This window comes from Cololabis saira, chromosome 21, assembly GCF_033807715.1.
Source record: "Cololabis saira isolate AMF1-May2022 chromosome 21, fColSai1.1, whole genome shotgun sequence".
NCBI classification, from domain to species: Eukaryota; Metazoa; Chordata; class Actinopteri; order Beloniformes; family Belonidae; genus Cololabis; species Cololabis saira.
Genome location: NC_084607.1, coordinates 11,969,893 through 11,981,961, shown reverse-complemented (window position 1 = coordinate 11,981,961; position 12,069 = coordinate 11,969,893). Strand labels below are relative to the sequence as shown.

The following is a 12,069-nucleotide window of genomic DNA, read 5'->3' as shown; positions in this document are numbered from 1 at the left end:
GTTTACCTACTGTATGACCTATGTTTATATTTTTGACCTATGTTTACACTTACGTATTGTATTTCACCTTTGTTATGTGCAGTGCTGTCTTTTTTTTTTCTTTACGGACTGCAATGTCAATGTTTGCCAATGAAGAAGTCATTCTGTAAATGTGAATCTTGTCTTTTCCAATCAATCTTACACGTATACATTATATGAGGTCAAATGTACAACACTTGTCATCACACCTAAACCACATTTTACATCAACATGTCCCTTCAAAGTGCCTTCAATTGCCAACATGACTAATGAATTTGACTGTCTTATCTGTACACAATGACACAATGATTAAACATTCTGATGGCACTGACAAGTATATTGACACAAAAACTTGCTTTTGAGGGATGGACTAAGGATTTTGAGCAAGAGACTGGCTTTTGCAGGTGATCCAAAGTGTTTTGCTATTTGTTCAAACTGTTTTGAGAAATGCACTTGATCTTCTGCAAATTGCAAGAATGATTGGAAAAATGTACCAAAGTGATTGAGAAAAACTGTAACAGGGGCCAAAGTCTTTTCATCCCTCGATGCATCCAGCGGATTTTGGCAGATCCCTTTGCACAGTGAAAGCAGCCTGCTGACGACGTTCATTACACCTTTCGGCAGGTACTGTTTTAAGCGCCTGCCATTTGGCATAAGCATTGCACCAGAGATTTTCCGGAGGAAAATGCTTGAGCTATTATCAGATCTGGATGGTGTAGAAGTGTAGGTACATGGACGATGTAATTTTTCATGGATCCACTATGCAGGAGCATGACGAGCAGCTGGAGAAAGTACTGGAGAGGACAGAGAGGGCTGGATTGAAGCTGAACAAGGAAAAATGTCGCTTCAGACAACCACAGTTACACTTCCTAGGACAGGTGGTAAATGCACAAGGTGTGCAGCCGGATCCAGGGAAGGTCAAGGCGATAGCAGACCTAGCAGCCCCAACCAAGATAAGGGAACTGAAAAGAGCAATGGGTTAGATAAACTATGTAGGGCGGTACATACCCCACCTGTCAACCATCGCAGCACCACTTAATGAACTCCTTAAGACCAGCACTGCATGGACCTGGGACAAGCCACACAAGAGAGCCTTCCAGACCCTGAAACAAGCCCTGATATGTCAATGCCGTCAACGCTTTTTTTTTTTTTTTTACCACCCATATACAACATCGAAATATCGTCTTAAATGGCATTAATATTTTGGATAAAAGATGTAACAACAAATTTGGTTATTGATATGGACTTGCAATAACAAATATTTAGTCACTAGATAGATAGATAGATAGATAGATAGATAGATAGATAGATAGATAGATAGATAGATAGATAGATAGATAGATAGATAGATAGATAGATAGATAGATAGATAGATAGATAGATAGATAGATAGATAGATAGATAGATAGATAGATAGATAGATAGATAGATAGATAGATAGATAGATAGATAGATAGATAGATAGATTGATAAAATATCAAAGTCATAAAGAGTGTAAGTACATTTAATGCATTTAAAGACTGTTTCTGTAATATTCCCCTCCTGTATGTGTCATTATTTCTTTCTTCACTTTGTAAATGTTATAATGTTTTATATTATTATGAGACATTCTTAACTGTCAAATATGACAAATGTTTAAATAAAAGAAAAGTGCGCCGGGTCCAGTTTCAGGTGCCTTGAGAGGAAGACTGTCAACATTCTGACAAATACTTTTGACAATATATATAGACAAATATATAAAACAGAATTGTCTTTGTAAGAGAATTACAATCTGCGACAGATTCTGTTACACGAACTGCAAGACAACATATCGCTCCATAGCGACATCTGGTGGGGCCGATAAGACATTTTACTTTAGGCCAAGATGCTCCAGTTTACAGTTTATGCTATCACATTTTTACAAAATCAATCCCTGAGCGTAAAAATCAGCCTCTTTACTGCATGGTACTGAAGCCCACTCTCAAAATCAATCATCCATCTAGAATGATCTCATTAAAAAAAGAAAAAAAAAACAACCTGTAGCAACACATTAAAATGTAATGCCCCTCACCATATACCGTACTCACCAATAAAAGTGCTTTCAAATTGAATGTGTGTTGTCTAGTTTTGGTTGTGCCCAATTTCAAATTAAATTTAAAAAGAAAGATCTGTGAATTCAAAGGTTTTGTGTATCAAATTATTATAAAATATTATCTTACAAAATATGCTACCCAAATATAAAGCAGAGTATGAAATACTTACAACACCCCATTGTGTCATAGTTTGTTGAATTAGCTTTGACAGCAAATTTTGACCAAGCTTTGGCTGTGTGACCGATGGCTCACACATGAGTAATAAATAAAAATAATGCATTCTATTTGTAAGGCACTCTTCATCCAATAATCTCAGAGTGCCACAAAGCCAGTACACAGTTAAAACCAACAATAATAAGTCATAAAACTCAACTCAAAAACACCTTCCTGAATAAAAAGGTTTTTAGGTCAGTCTTAAAGGAGTCCAGTGTCTGTGACCTTAGATGGTCAGGGAGACTGTTGCATAAGCGGGGCGCTATGAGCAAAAGGCCCCGTCGCCCACGGTGCAGAGCTTGGTGTTGGGAACCCGGAGGAGCGAGCAACTCCACATTTTTTCAGTATGCAGAGGAGTTGGGAGGTTCTCAGGTTGTGTGGTTGCTAAACAGGTCTAAATCAACACCACTCTAAGGCTGTGATTGACAGGTAGCAGGGGGTGTTTGTAGTCACATGCTGTGCTTGGTTTTCATCAAAAGTGGTGATAATGATTATGAGTAAACATGCCAAGTTCTGTCTTTTGCATCCATAGATCCCAAGTTATTTGTAATTACATGTGGTGTGCTCAGTTACAACTTTGCAAAATTAGGTTACTGCATTTAGATCAGTGAGTGAACTTACTGGGATGTAGCTACTCATGGACAGTCATGAATGCATACCACATGGAATTATTTTTTTCTCATTATTTGGAGATGTCCATATTAATGCTTCCAGGTTGGAGAACACAGATTTCCTCTTTAAGAGTCTTGTGGTGTGTGATGAAGAGAGCTGAAATGCAGGAACACACAGAAGGCAACCAGAAGAACAAATTACATTGTCTTTATTCTCCCACGTACCAAACACAACTCCAAAACTCCCAGACAGATGCAGATGCAACAGAAGCAGGACCAAAACAACATTTGACAGTAAAACAATAGCTGAGAAAGAAAGAATAAAGAAGACTAAACAGGACTTTATGTGTTTAGAAACAGAAAAAATAACACAACTGAGTGACAATCAGAGACAAACCATGCTGGGCGGGAAGCTAAATGTCCCACTCTTCAGGATAACAAAGAATGATTACCAAAATAAAGCACAGATAAAGCTGAATATAGCACAGAACACAGATAAAGGCCAACTAAACACAGAAGAGATTTACAAAATCAAAGAAGACAATAAAATCCAAGCCAACCTTTCAAAACAAAGGCATAATGTTAGATATCTATGGACCTATCAGAGCTGGTGTCTTTCCTCAGATGTGTGCTAACATTAGGCCAATTATGTTAGCACATCTGAAGGCCCCAGCCCAGTAAAATTAAATAACTTTTTTAGGGGTGCTCACACTTACTGATAATCACTGATGTGCACTTGATTTGCAGGAACTGCTGCCACCCTCGTAGTTCCTATGGAAGCAGTAAGTATGTACTTGCATCTGCATTTTGGCTTCTGCTTCTGCATTTAACAAACAATCAGAGAGTGTATCATGGGTTGTTGCTCATGTAATGCTGGATTAACCTAATTACGATCTGGTAATAACCGGAATATCTTTAATTATGCAAAACATTAGAGGTAAAGAAAAGGATACCTTCTTTTTCCACATAACTAAACAGGTAAAATCAAACAGAAACTGGCGTCTACATAATTGTCATCAGTGTTAACCAGTGAGCTGACAGAATAAAATGTTGAAAAATGAGACCTGTGAGCTTTGTGGTACTTCATATCAAAGCTCCTGTGCGAAAAGATGGAAGCCATAATTTAAACCCAACTAAGAGTAAGACACACACTAATATTTTTATGTTAAAGTCCTTGGTGCAGATGGTGAATTGCCAAGTAAGTCAGACAACGTAACCAGTTTAATAAATGCGTGCCTTGTCTGCAGCCTTGAGCTTTTAACAACGCTGAAAGATTCACACCCACATCCTGAATGATTACATTCCAGACTTGTGGCAAATTACCAGCCAGTTTAAGTTTTCCAGTGACTGGCCAATAGGGATTCATTTCCTGTTTCCCAGCCATACTACATGCAGAGTTTTTTTCACAATCCAGTACATGACTGATGATGAAACGCCCACAGACGTCACACACAGGAAGACCAAGAGCATTTGCTTGTTCTTGTCAAGAACAATGGATGAGCAGTTGGTGAACGCGGAGGCTTGCAGGATTAAACGAGAGTGCTAAAGCTATGTTGTCTCTGCCGACAGAGGGATCGTCAGCTGAGGACTTTATTGTTTTGAGTTGTGGATTTTATCTCTAAAAACATCATAAGCTGCTGATCATGTCACTTCCAGAGGAGGATCTTACATGCCCGGTGTGTTGTGACATTTTCAAAGATCCTGTCCTGCTGTCATGCAGCCACAGTTTCTGCAGGAACTGCATGAAGAGCTGCTGGGACACAGGGATGCGAGAATGCCCCATCTGCAGGAAAAAGGGACCCAAGTCCAATCCTCCGTCCAATCTGGCTCTGAAAAATGTCTGTGAGGCTCTTCAGGAGGTCAGAAGAATGAGTTCAGATCAGGTCGAGGAAAAGATGAACTGCAACTTGCATGGGGAGAAGTTAAAACTCTTCTGTCTGGTGGACAGACAGCCCATATGTGTGGTGTGTCAGACCTCCAAAGTGCATATGAAGCACAACTGTTTACCTATAGAAGAGGCCCTGTTGGACTGCAAGGTAAGGAGAATATACATCTATTAACCAAACTGATTCCACTGTTATTATATAAGGTGATGCCTAAAGGCATAATACAGTTTCACAGGTTGGTCTTCATTCCACACCAGAGAAGAATGTATTTCTGAAATAAGTTATCCAAAGTATTTAAAACAGCATACCGGTACTTGACAATGTGAAGACTCCTGACTGATGCTTGCTTGGCTTCCAGGACCAACTTGTTTCATCACTGAAAAGCTTGCAAGATAAAGTGGAAAGTCTCAAAAGTATCCATGGGAACACTGCTGAAATGTTGAAGTATATCAAGGTAAAATGTAAACGGTTGATAAAAACACAAGTTTGTAAAATAGATAAATATAACAAAACACTATATACGATGGTATGTGATCATTTCCCCCTCAGACTCAGACGCTGGAAACACAGAATAAGATCAAGAGCCAGTTTGAGCAACTACATCAACTCCTGTATGAAGAAGAGTCGGCCAGGTTAGCAGCTGTGAAGAAAGAGGAGGAGGAGAAGATCGAAGCAATGAAAGATAAGATTAAAGAACTTTCGGCAGAGGTGCTTTCTGTAATGGAGAACATCTCTGCCATCCGGCAACAGATGAAGGAAAATGATTTAATTTTGTTGAAGGTTTGTGCCATCCTGTTTCCAACTGCATCATCAGGGTTTGACAAATTCCCACACTGATGCTTTATTTCTTTCTTGCAGAATTTTAAAACCCCTCAGAATGGGTAAGTTAACCAAAATGATCCGCTCAAACTGATAAGATACATTGATTGTGTCATATCTTCAGTGTAAGATATCTGCTTTCATCACAGAAGTGAAGGCATGCTGCTTGGGTTGGACAACATGTCTGGGTTACTGATTGATGTGACGAAACACCTCTCCAACCTCAAATACAGAGTCTGGGAGAAAATACTGGATCAAATTGACTACAGTGAGTCCACCTTATTATTCTATTCCTCATGTTCAGAGCATGGAAAAGAGGAAATGTACTGCTCGGAGCCAGGTCTGTCCATCATGCTTAGAATTTGCCCTTTTGTCTTTTAGCTCCAGTTACCCTAGACCCAAACACAGCACACCCATGCCTCATCCTATCCGACGACCTCGCTTCCCTCAAATACTCACAGGAGCCGAGCCGTTGCCCTGACAACCCGGAGCGTTTCCACATGAGCGCTGAAGTGGTAGGTATGACTGCACTGGGCTCAGGAAGCCACCACTGGATTGTAGAAACAGGAAGTAATCAGGACTGGCTCCTGGGTGTGGCTTCTTTGTCTGTGCCGAGAGACGCTGAGATATCAGCTCGCCCGGAAAACGGCTTCTGGACTTTATGCATCAGGGACGGCGAGTTCAGGGCGATGACCTCACCCCCCACCCCTCTAACAGGTTTAAAAATGCCAAATCAGGTCAAAGTGCAATTGGATTACAACAAAGGAAATGTGTCTTTTTATGACCCTGCTGACAACACACTCTTTTATGCATTTAAAGAAACATTTACTGAGCTTTTATATCCATATTTCTATACTCAAAGCTGTCATCCATTGAAAATAATGCCAGAAAAGGTACTTGTCACAATGTTGCGGCAGAATGTGTAAATCATTAACTACTGAGGTGAACGTTGCAACTGCTGTCTAAAATGACACAAAGTATTCCTAATCTATGTTATTTTGTCTCATACTTGGTTCAGTCATCTTTCATAAAAAACAAAAAATTTCAGAAGGACATTTCTTAAAACATATCAATAGCTCAGAAAGCACAAATCAGAAGAATACAATACAGTAAATAAAAAACATACAAATGCAAAAACAGAAAAACATTTATTAAAATGTCTAATAAATAGATTAATAATATAAATGTTCCAATACAATAGTGACATCAGAGAAAACACAAATATATTTTACAAAGCACAACAACATGAAAACAAAACTGCCACATTTTTAGTTTAAAATGTGTGTACCGTAGTTGTTGACACCATGGGTATATTTTGTTATTGCATGTTCCAAAAAAAATCTGTTTGGTTTATATCATGTTTTTCTGAACTTTAAGTGTTTTATTTAGTAAAGTATTGTTTTGAGTATATGGTATGTATTTCATGAAACAAAATATTTATTTTGTCTCTTTGCCTTTGTCACTGTGAAACAGACTACATATGAAGTGTTGTTGGACTCTCTTTTTTTTCTTGAAATATTGAATCTGGATTGTTTGTCCAGCTGTTGTGTTTATGAAGAGTTAAAAAATGTTAATAAATGTCATGGTAATTAAAGGATAACTGACTCTTCATTTACACAACTACACATATGTTTTATATCACATTGTAAAAAAAAAAGAAAGAAAGTACATTATCATGTGAGTTTTTAAGGTGCTAGAAGGCTTATTTCATAAAATTATCTTAGCTTCAAACAGCAGCTAACAAGCACACCATATCATTTAAATGTAAATGGGGAAACATATAGTGCCTTTATACACAGACTTCGTTTGAGTATTAACGTAATCCAGGTTTAAATGGTGCAGGATACTCAGATTTTCTGAAAAGATCATGTTTACTAACCACCTCTGTACACTAGATGGCGCCAAACTCAAACAAATAAGAATTTCGTTCCCGACTCGAACCAGGATCACATGAAATCAAGAGAAATCAAACTGAAACATTTTATAAAAGGTTTCTTTTTTCTGGATATCTTCCCCTAATGTCATAAAGGTAAATTCAATTAAAAATGGGAAGAAATAAATGTAAATAACATAATAATTGGAGACACAAACAGGAAAAGATGGCTGCATCCTGTATTGAAACCTATTTTTTTTGTGTGTGTGTCCAAAATATGTGCTACACTTAGATTTACGCTGATTGTTTCTGTTCAGGTGTTGATTTTCTGTGCTTTGCAGTGAGACAGGAAGAACACTTCTTGACACAAGCATCTGGGAGGAAAGGGACCTTCTCCAGACGAGTCAGATAGATAAGTGGCTGGATGGTGCTGCTAATGTTCAGGAAGGCGTAGCCCACCGGCTGCACGTAGCAGCGAAACACATCAGGAGTGTAATGGTCTTCAAAAGGGAACAGAGCTACAGGTGGCAAGTAGTTGAACACAATAATACAAAGGATGGAGAGCACCATCTTGAAGGCCTTCTTCTTCATGGGGTGCATTTCATCTTTCCCGTTGCCCCGGGACTTCTTGAGGGCCCACAGGATGCTTGCGTTACATATCACCATCCAGGAAAAAGTTGCCAGGATCTCACCGGTGAACACCTTCTCAAAGTTGGGGAGTCCCCCCACCATCTTGGCCGCTGAGTAGGCAAAGGTGAGGCAGAGCACCAACACCGTGAGGCCTAACCTGTACTTGATGTGCTTCATCCGGCCGAATGCAATCGGAAAGAGCACGGCCACAAAGCGATCCAGACAGATGCAGGAGAGAAACAACGGGCTGCTGGTGTCTTTAACGCCGAAGGAAAACTTCACGGACGACCAAACCTCTTTGCTGTGCCAGACGTAAAGGTTAAGGAGTTGGAGGGGAGTCATGGTACCAAAGTAGGCATCCATAAAGGCCAAGCAGCCAAAGAATATATCTGAAGTGGAGGGGTCTTTGCGGTTGTGGATGAGAATTGCAATGACAAGTAAGTTGGCAGGAATTCCCACGATGACATTGATAATCTGAACGCTGAGATCAAAGAGGACGGCCTCGACGTGCCGCTCACACCCATCAAACACACTGAAAGGCTTCACCGTGGCATTGATGTCAGCTGTAATGTTGAGAGGAAGCTGAGTTGGGATGGAGGTCAGGTTGAGTGATGAAGTAACGCTATCCATGTTTCTCAAATTGCAAAATCCAGGGCTCTGATGGGAAAAGAGCAAATAAATTGCTGATTATAATATATTCAACATTTTATAGTCACACACAAACAACATCCCGTCTCCATCAAAGCCCGTGACTTGATTAACAGAGGTGTCAAGTAACGAAGTACAAATACTTCGTTACCTTACTTAAGTAGAAATTTTGGTTATCTATACTTCACTGGAGTTATTATTTTTCAGACGACTTTTTACTTTTACTCCTTACATTTTCACACAATCATCTGTACTTTTTACTCCTTACATTTGAAAAACAGCCTCGTTACTCTATTTCATTTCGGCCTTTAAAAAAAAACTATCCAGTTAAATTGCGCCATCCGGATAGAGGGAATTTGGTTGTGGTTGTGGCACGGATGTTCTTGTCCAGTTTTGTTCTTACATCCGTTCCCTCAGATTCCTGCAACTAAACTTGGATGTACATTCCAATAAAGGTTAGGATAAATGATAACATGCCTCTGAAGTTTGACTTTTTGCACCATTACAATACTTATAGGCAACTAGTCATCATATCTCCTGCTCTCTGAAACACATGTTAATGCTCAATAGTACACATATATGGTTCTTTATTATATTTGCCTTATACTAAGATGCATTCATTTTCAATGGCTTTTGTCCTTAATGGCTTTTTTCCCCCTTACATTACTTTTACTTTTATACTTTAAGTAGTTTTGAAACCAGTACTTTTATACTTTTACTCGAGTAAAAAACTTGAGATGATACTTATCGTGTTTTCCAGTATTGTACTAAAGTTTCACCCTTTTGTCATATGAAGCCTGTGGTTGTTCTCTGGGCTGCTGAGACGTTTATTCTCAGTAGGAATAAAGTGGCTGTAGAGGCAGTTGTCAGAGAGTAAAAACACGTTACAAACATCATCAGGGCCTCTCCTCGGGCTGTTATCTTGTTATTGTGTCTGTGTGGAGTCTCCTCTGGGAAACGTGACTCCCTGAATGCAGGGACATCAAAATCACTTAAGAGACTTCTCCTAGAAGAAACACCCCTTTACAGCTGAATAAAAGGACAGAGACCATCACATTTATACAGCAGACACGCAAAAACCCAACAAAGACAACTGCTTGTTTGTAACTTGGGTTACATTTGTGGAGCTCTTTAAAGCACATTTATACAAATATGGCTATTTCTAAAACTATTTCTGAGAAAAGGATGATATATTAGGACATGAATGTTATAATGCTGGACTAATGGAATAATAACTGATGTCATATGTAAGGAAACAATTATTGATCTATTGAGCCTTGAACGTCACCACAAAGCTTTCTGCAGTTTTCATAAAATGAGAGGTTTTGTTTTTGGGGGGTTGGGATGACTTTCATCTGCTCCTGTTCAGGCTGCTGTGTACTGTACATGCTGACTTTGCAACCTCTCAATGCACTTGACCTGAGCTGTCTCCAGTAATGGACTACTGAAGCCAGAGGCTGTGTATGTTCCTCGCCAAAGAGGGGATGGGTCTGATTAAATGCACGCCTTTTTGTCGTCTCGGTCCCTGAGCGGACGATGCCTCTCACCTTCCCTCTGCTGCTGCCTCCACCTCAGGACACAAACACTCCTGTGGGATCAATCACAAGGACTAAGGAGTTAAGTTATCATCCAAAGACGCTCGTCTCTGGAGATGTCAGACCTCATCATTTGTGTTTTTCTTTGGGAATCTCTCCTGACAATTAAATATCAAATAGTATTTTGGAGCAATTCATTACAGTTTGAATACTCTACTGTATCACTTTCCTTGTAGGCTTTAAAATAATGTTTTGTATCACCTGCATACATGTTGAATAGATAAACAATATGTTCCACTGTTCATTTATAGTAGAAATTTGTAAAAGATCTGTTATTGTTAATGGATGCAAACATTTACTCACCCAAGAGGATCGTACTTAATACCTGCTTTAAGTGATGTGGCTATTTTATCATCTTTTACGACACTGTCAAATGTACTTTATTTGCATACAAATGTAAAGATCTAAGTAAATAGGCATACAAACACAACAGCACTGAACTACTCAACATTTAGCATCATGTCAATGTTGTTCTTGCGTCTTTTCTAAAATAGTTGGAATCACGGAGCAGATGATCTCGGTAAAGTCCTTTTTACAGCGAAACTTCTAAAAGTGACTCGGCTTCACTGTTAAATATAATCACTACATGTGTAGACTTCCGAGGGTAGATGGGAATTTAGAAACCTTCAGTTCACATGCTTATCCAAAAAAAAAGATCAAATGTCATGTGACGAGAAACCAACTCAGTTTTTCTCTTGATCTTTTCAAAGATGCTGCAAAATGCAGCAACGTACAGTTTTCTTTGTTTTTGGATGAGACCTCAATAATGAAAGTTGATGAAGTCAAACTAACGAAGCTGAAACTGAGATAACTGGAATAAAATATTCAGGCCATCCTGCTATTATCAAGCACATGGTTTCCTGATACGCTGCCATGAGAAACAAACTTTCTCATACTCACCAGTTTGTAGTTGTCGATGCTGCGTAGTGAGTGTGTTGTAGCGTGTCGCTTGAAACACTCGTATATACGTTCTCTGAAGCGTTGTGGATTCATGCTGACGTGGAGGGAGGATCAGTTAGATTACATGAGAGAATAGCTTACATTTCCAGTTGAAACCCTGTTCTTTCTTTAGTACAGAGAAGCCTCCATGTGTGTTGGAGGTAGTTGTCGGTGTGCAAGTATGATGAAGCATCTTTTCTTTTTAACATCCAGGTAGATTTACTGCAGGATGTTATACTTTACCTTTAATACTTTGAGCTAATATCATTGAAGGAAAGCTTTTCCATATTGTTATAATGACACAACTAACTTGTAACTACTGTTAAACTGTGCTGATGATTGGAAGATGTTCATCTCTGTGTCATTGCTTGTCTCTTGTTCTGCCGGATGGGGTTCATCATAAGAAGTTGGGTACCAGTTTGATGATGCTTTGGAGTTGAAACAGTTTCAGTCATCAGCCTTTCATCCCTTCTTTTTTATTACTGCAGACATCAAGCAGAAGTGTATAAGAACAACAGCCAAGGGCAAATGTTAACAGTGCCTGGGCTTCTTTTAGCTGGTTTTGACACATCAGAAAGTCTCACTCTCACTCTTACATCCAAAGAAAGGCACACTGCCTAAGTGAAGCTTGACAAGACTCGGTCTGAAACCACACAAAAGACACAAGGAGTGTGTGTGTGTGTGTGCGTGCCTGCGTGCCTGCGTGCGTGCGTGCGTGCGTGCGTGCGTGCGTGCGTGCGTGCGTGCGTGCGTGCGTGCGTGCGT

General features: G+C 39.4%; 2 protein-coding genes across 2 annotated transcripts; one reads left to right on the top strand and one right to left on the bottom strand.

The window, feature by feature from the left end:
* The first annotated feature begins 4,332 nt into the window (after positions 1–4,332).
* On the top strand, positions 4,333–6,614 carry LOC133421762 (zinc-binding protein A33). Its single transcript, XM_061711521.1, has 6 exons — positions 4,333–4,950; positions 5,159–5,254; positions 5,350–5,580; positions 5,659–5,681; positions 5,769–5,887; positions 6,001–6,614. The coding sequence occupies exons 1-6, from the start codon at positions 4,558–4,560 to the stop codon at positions 6,543–6,545; spliced, it is 1,407 nt and encodes a 468-aa protein (XP_061567505.1). The 5' UTR covers positions 4,333–4,557; the 3' UTR covers positions 6,546–6,614.
* Positions 6,615–7,765: 1,151 nt separating this feature from the next.
* LOC133422286 (G-protein coupled receptor 183-like) lies at positions 7,766–10,353 on the bottom strand. The gene is made up of 2 exons (XM_061712235.1): positions 10,318–10,353; positions 7,766–8,779 (listed from the first exon to the last, which is right to left on the bottom strand). Exon 2 carries the CDS (start codon positions 8,750–8,752, stop codon positions 7,787–7,789), a length of 966 nt encoding a protein of 321 aa, XP_061568219.1. The 5' UTR covers positions 8,753–8,779; positions 10,318–10,353; the 3' UTR covers positions 7,766–7,786.
* Between the last annotated feature and the right edge of the window lie 1,716 nt (positions 10,354–12,069).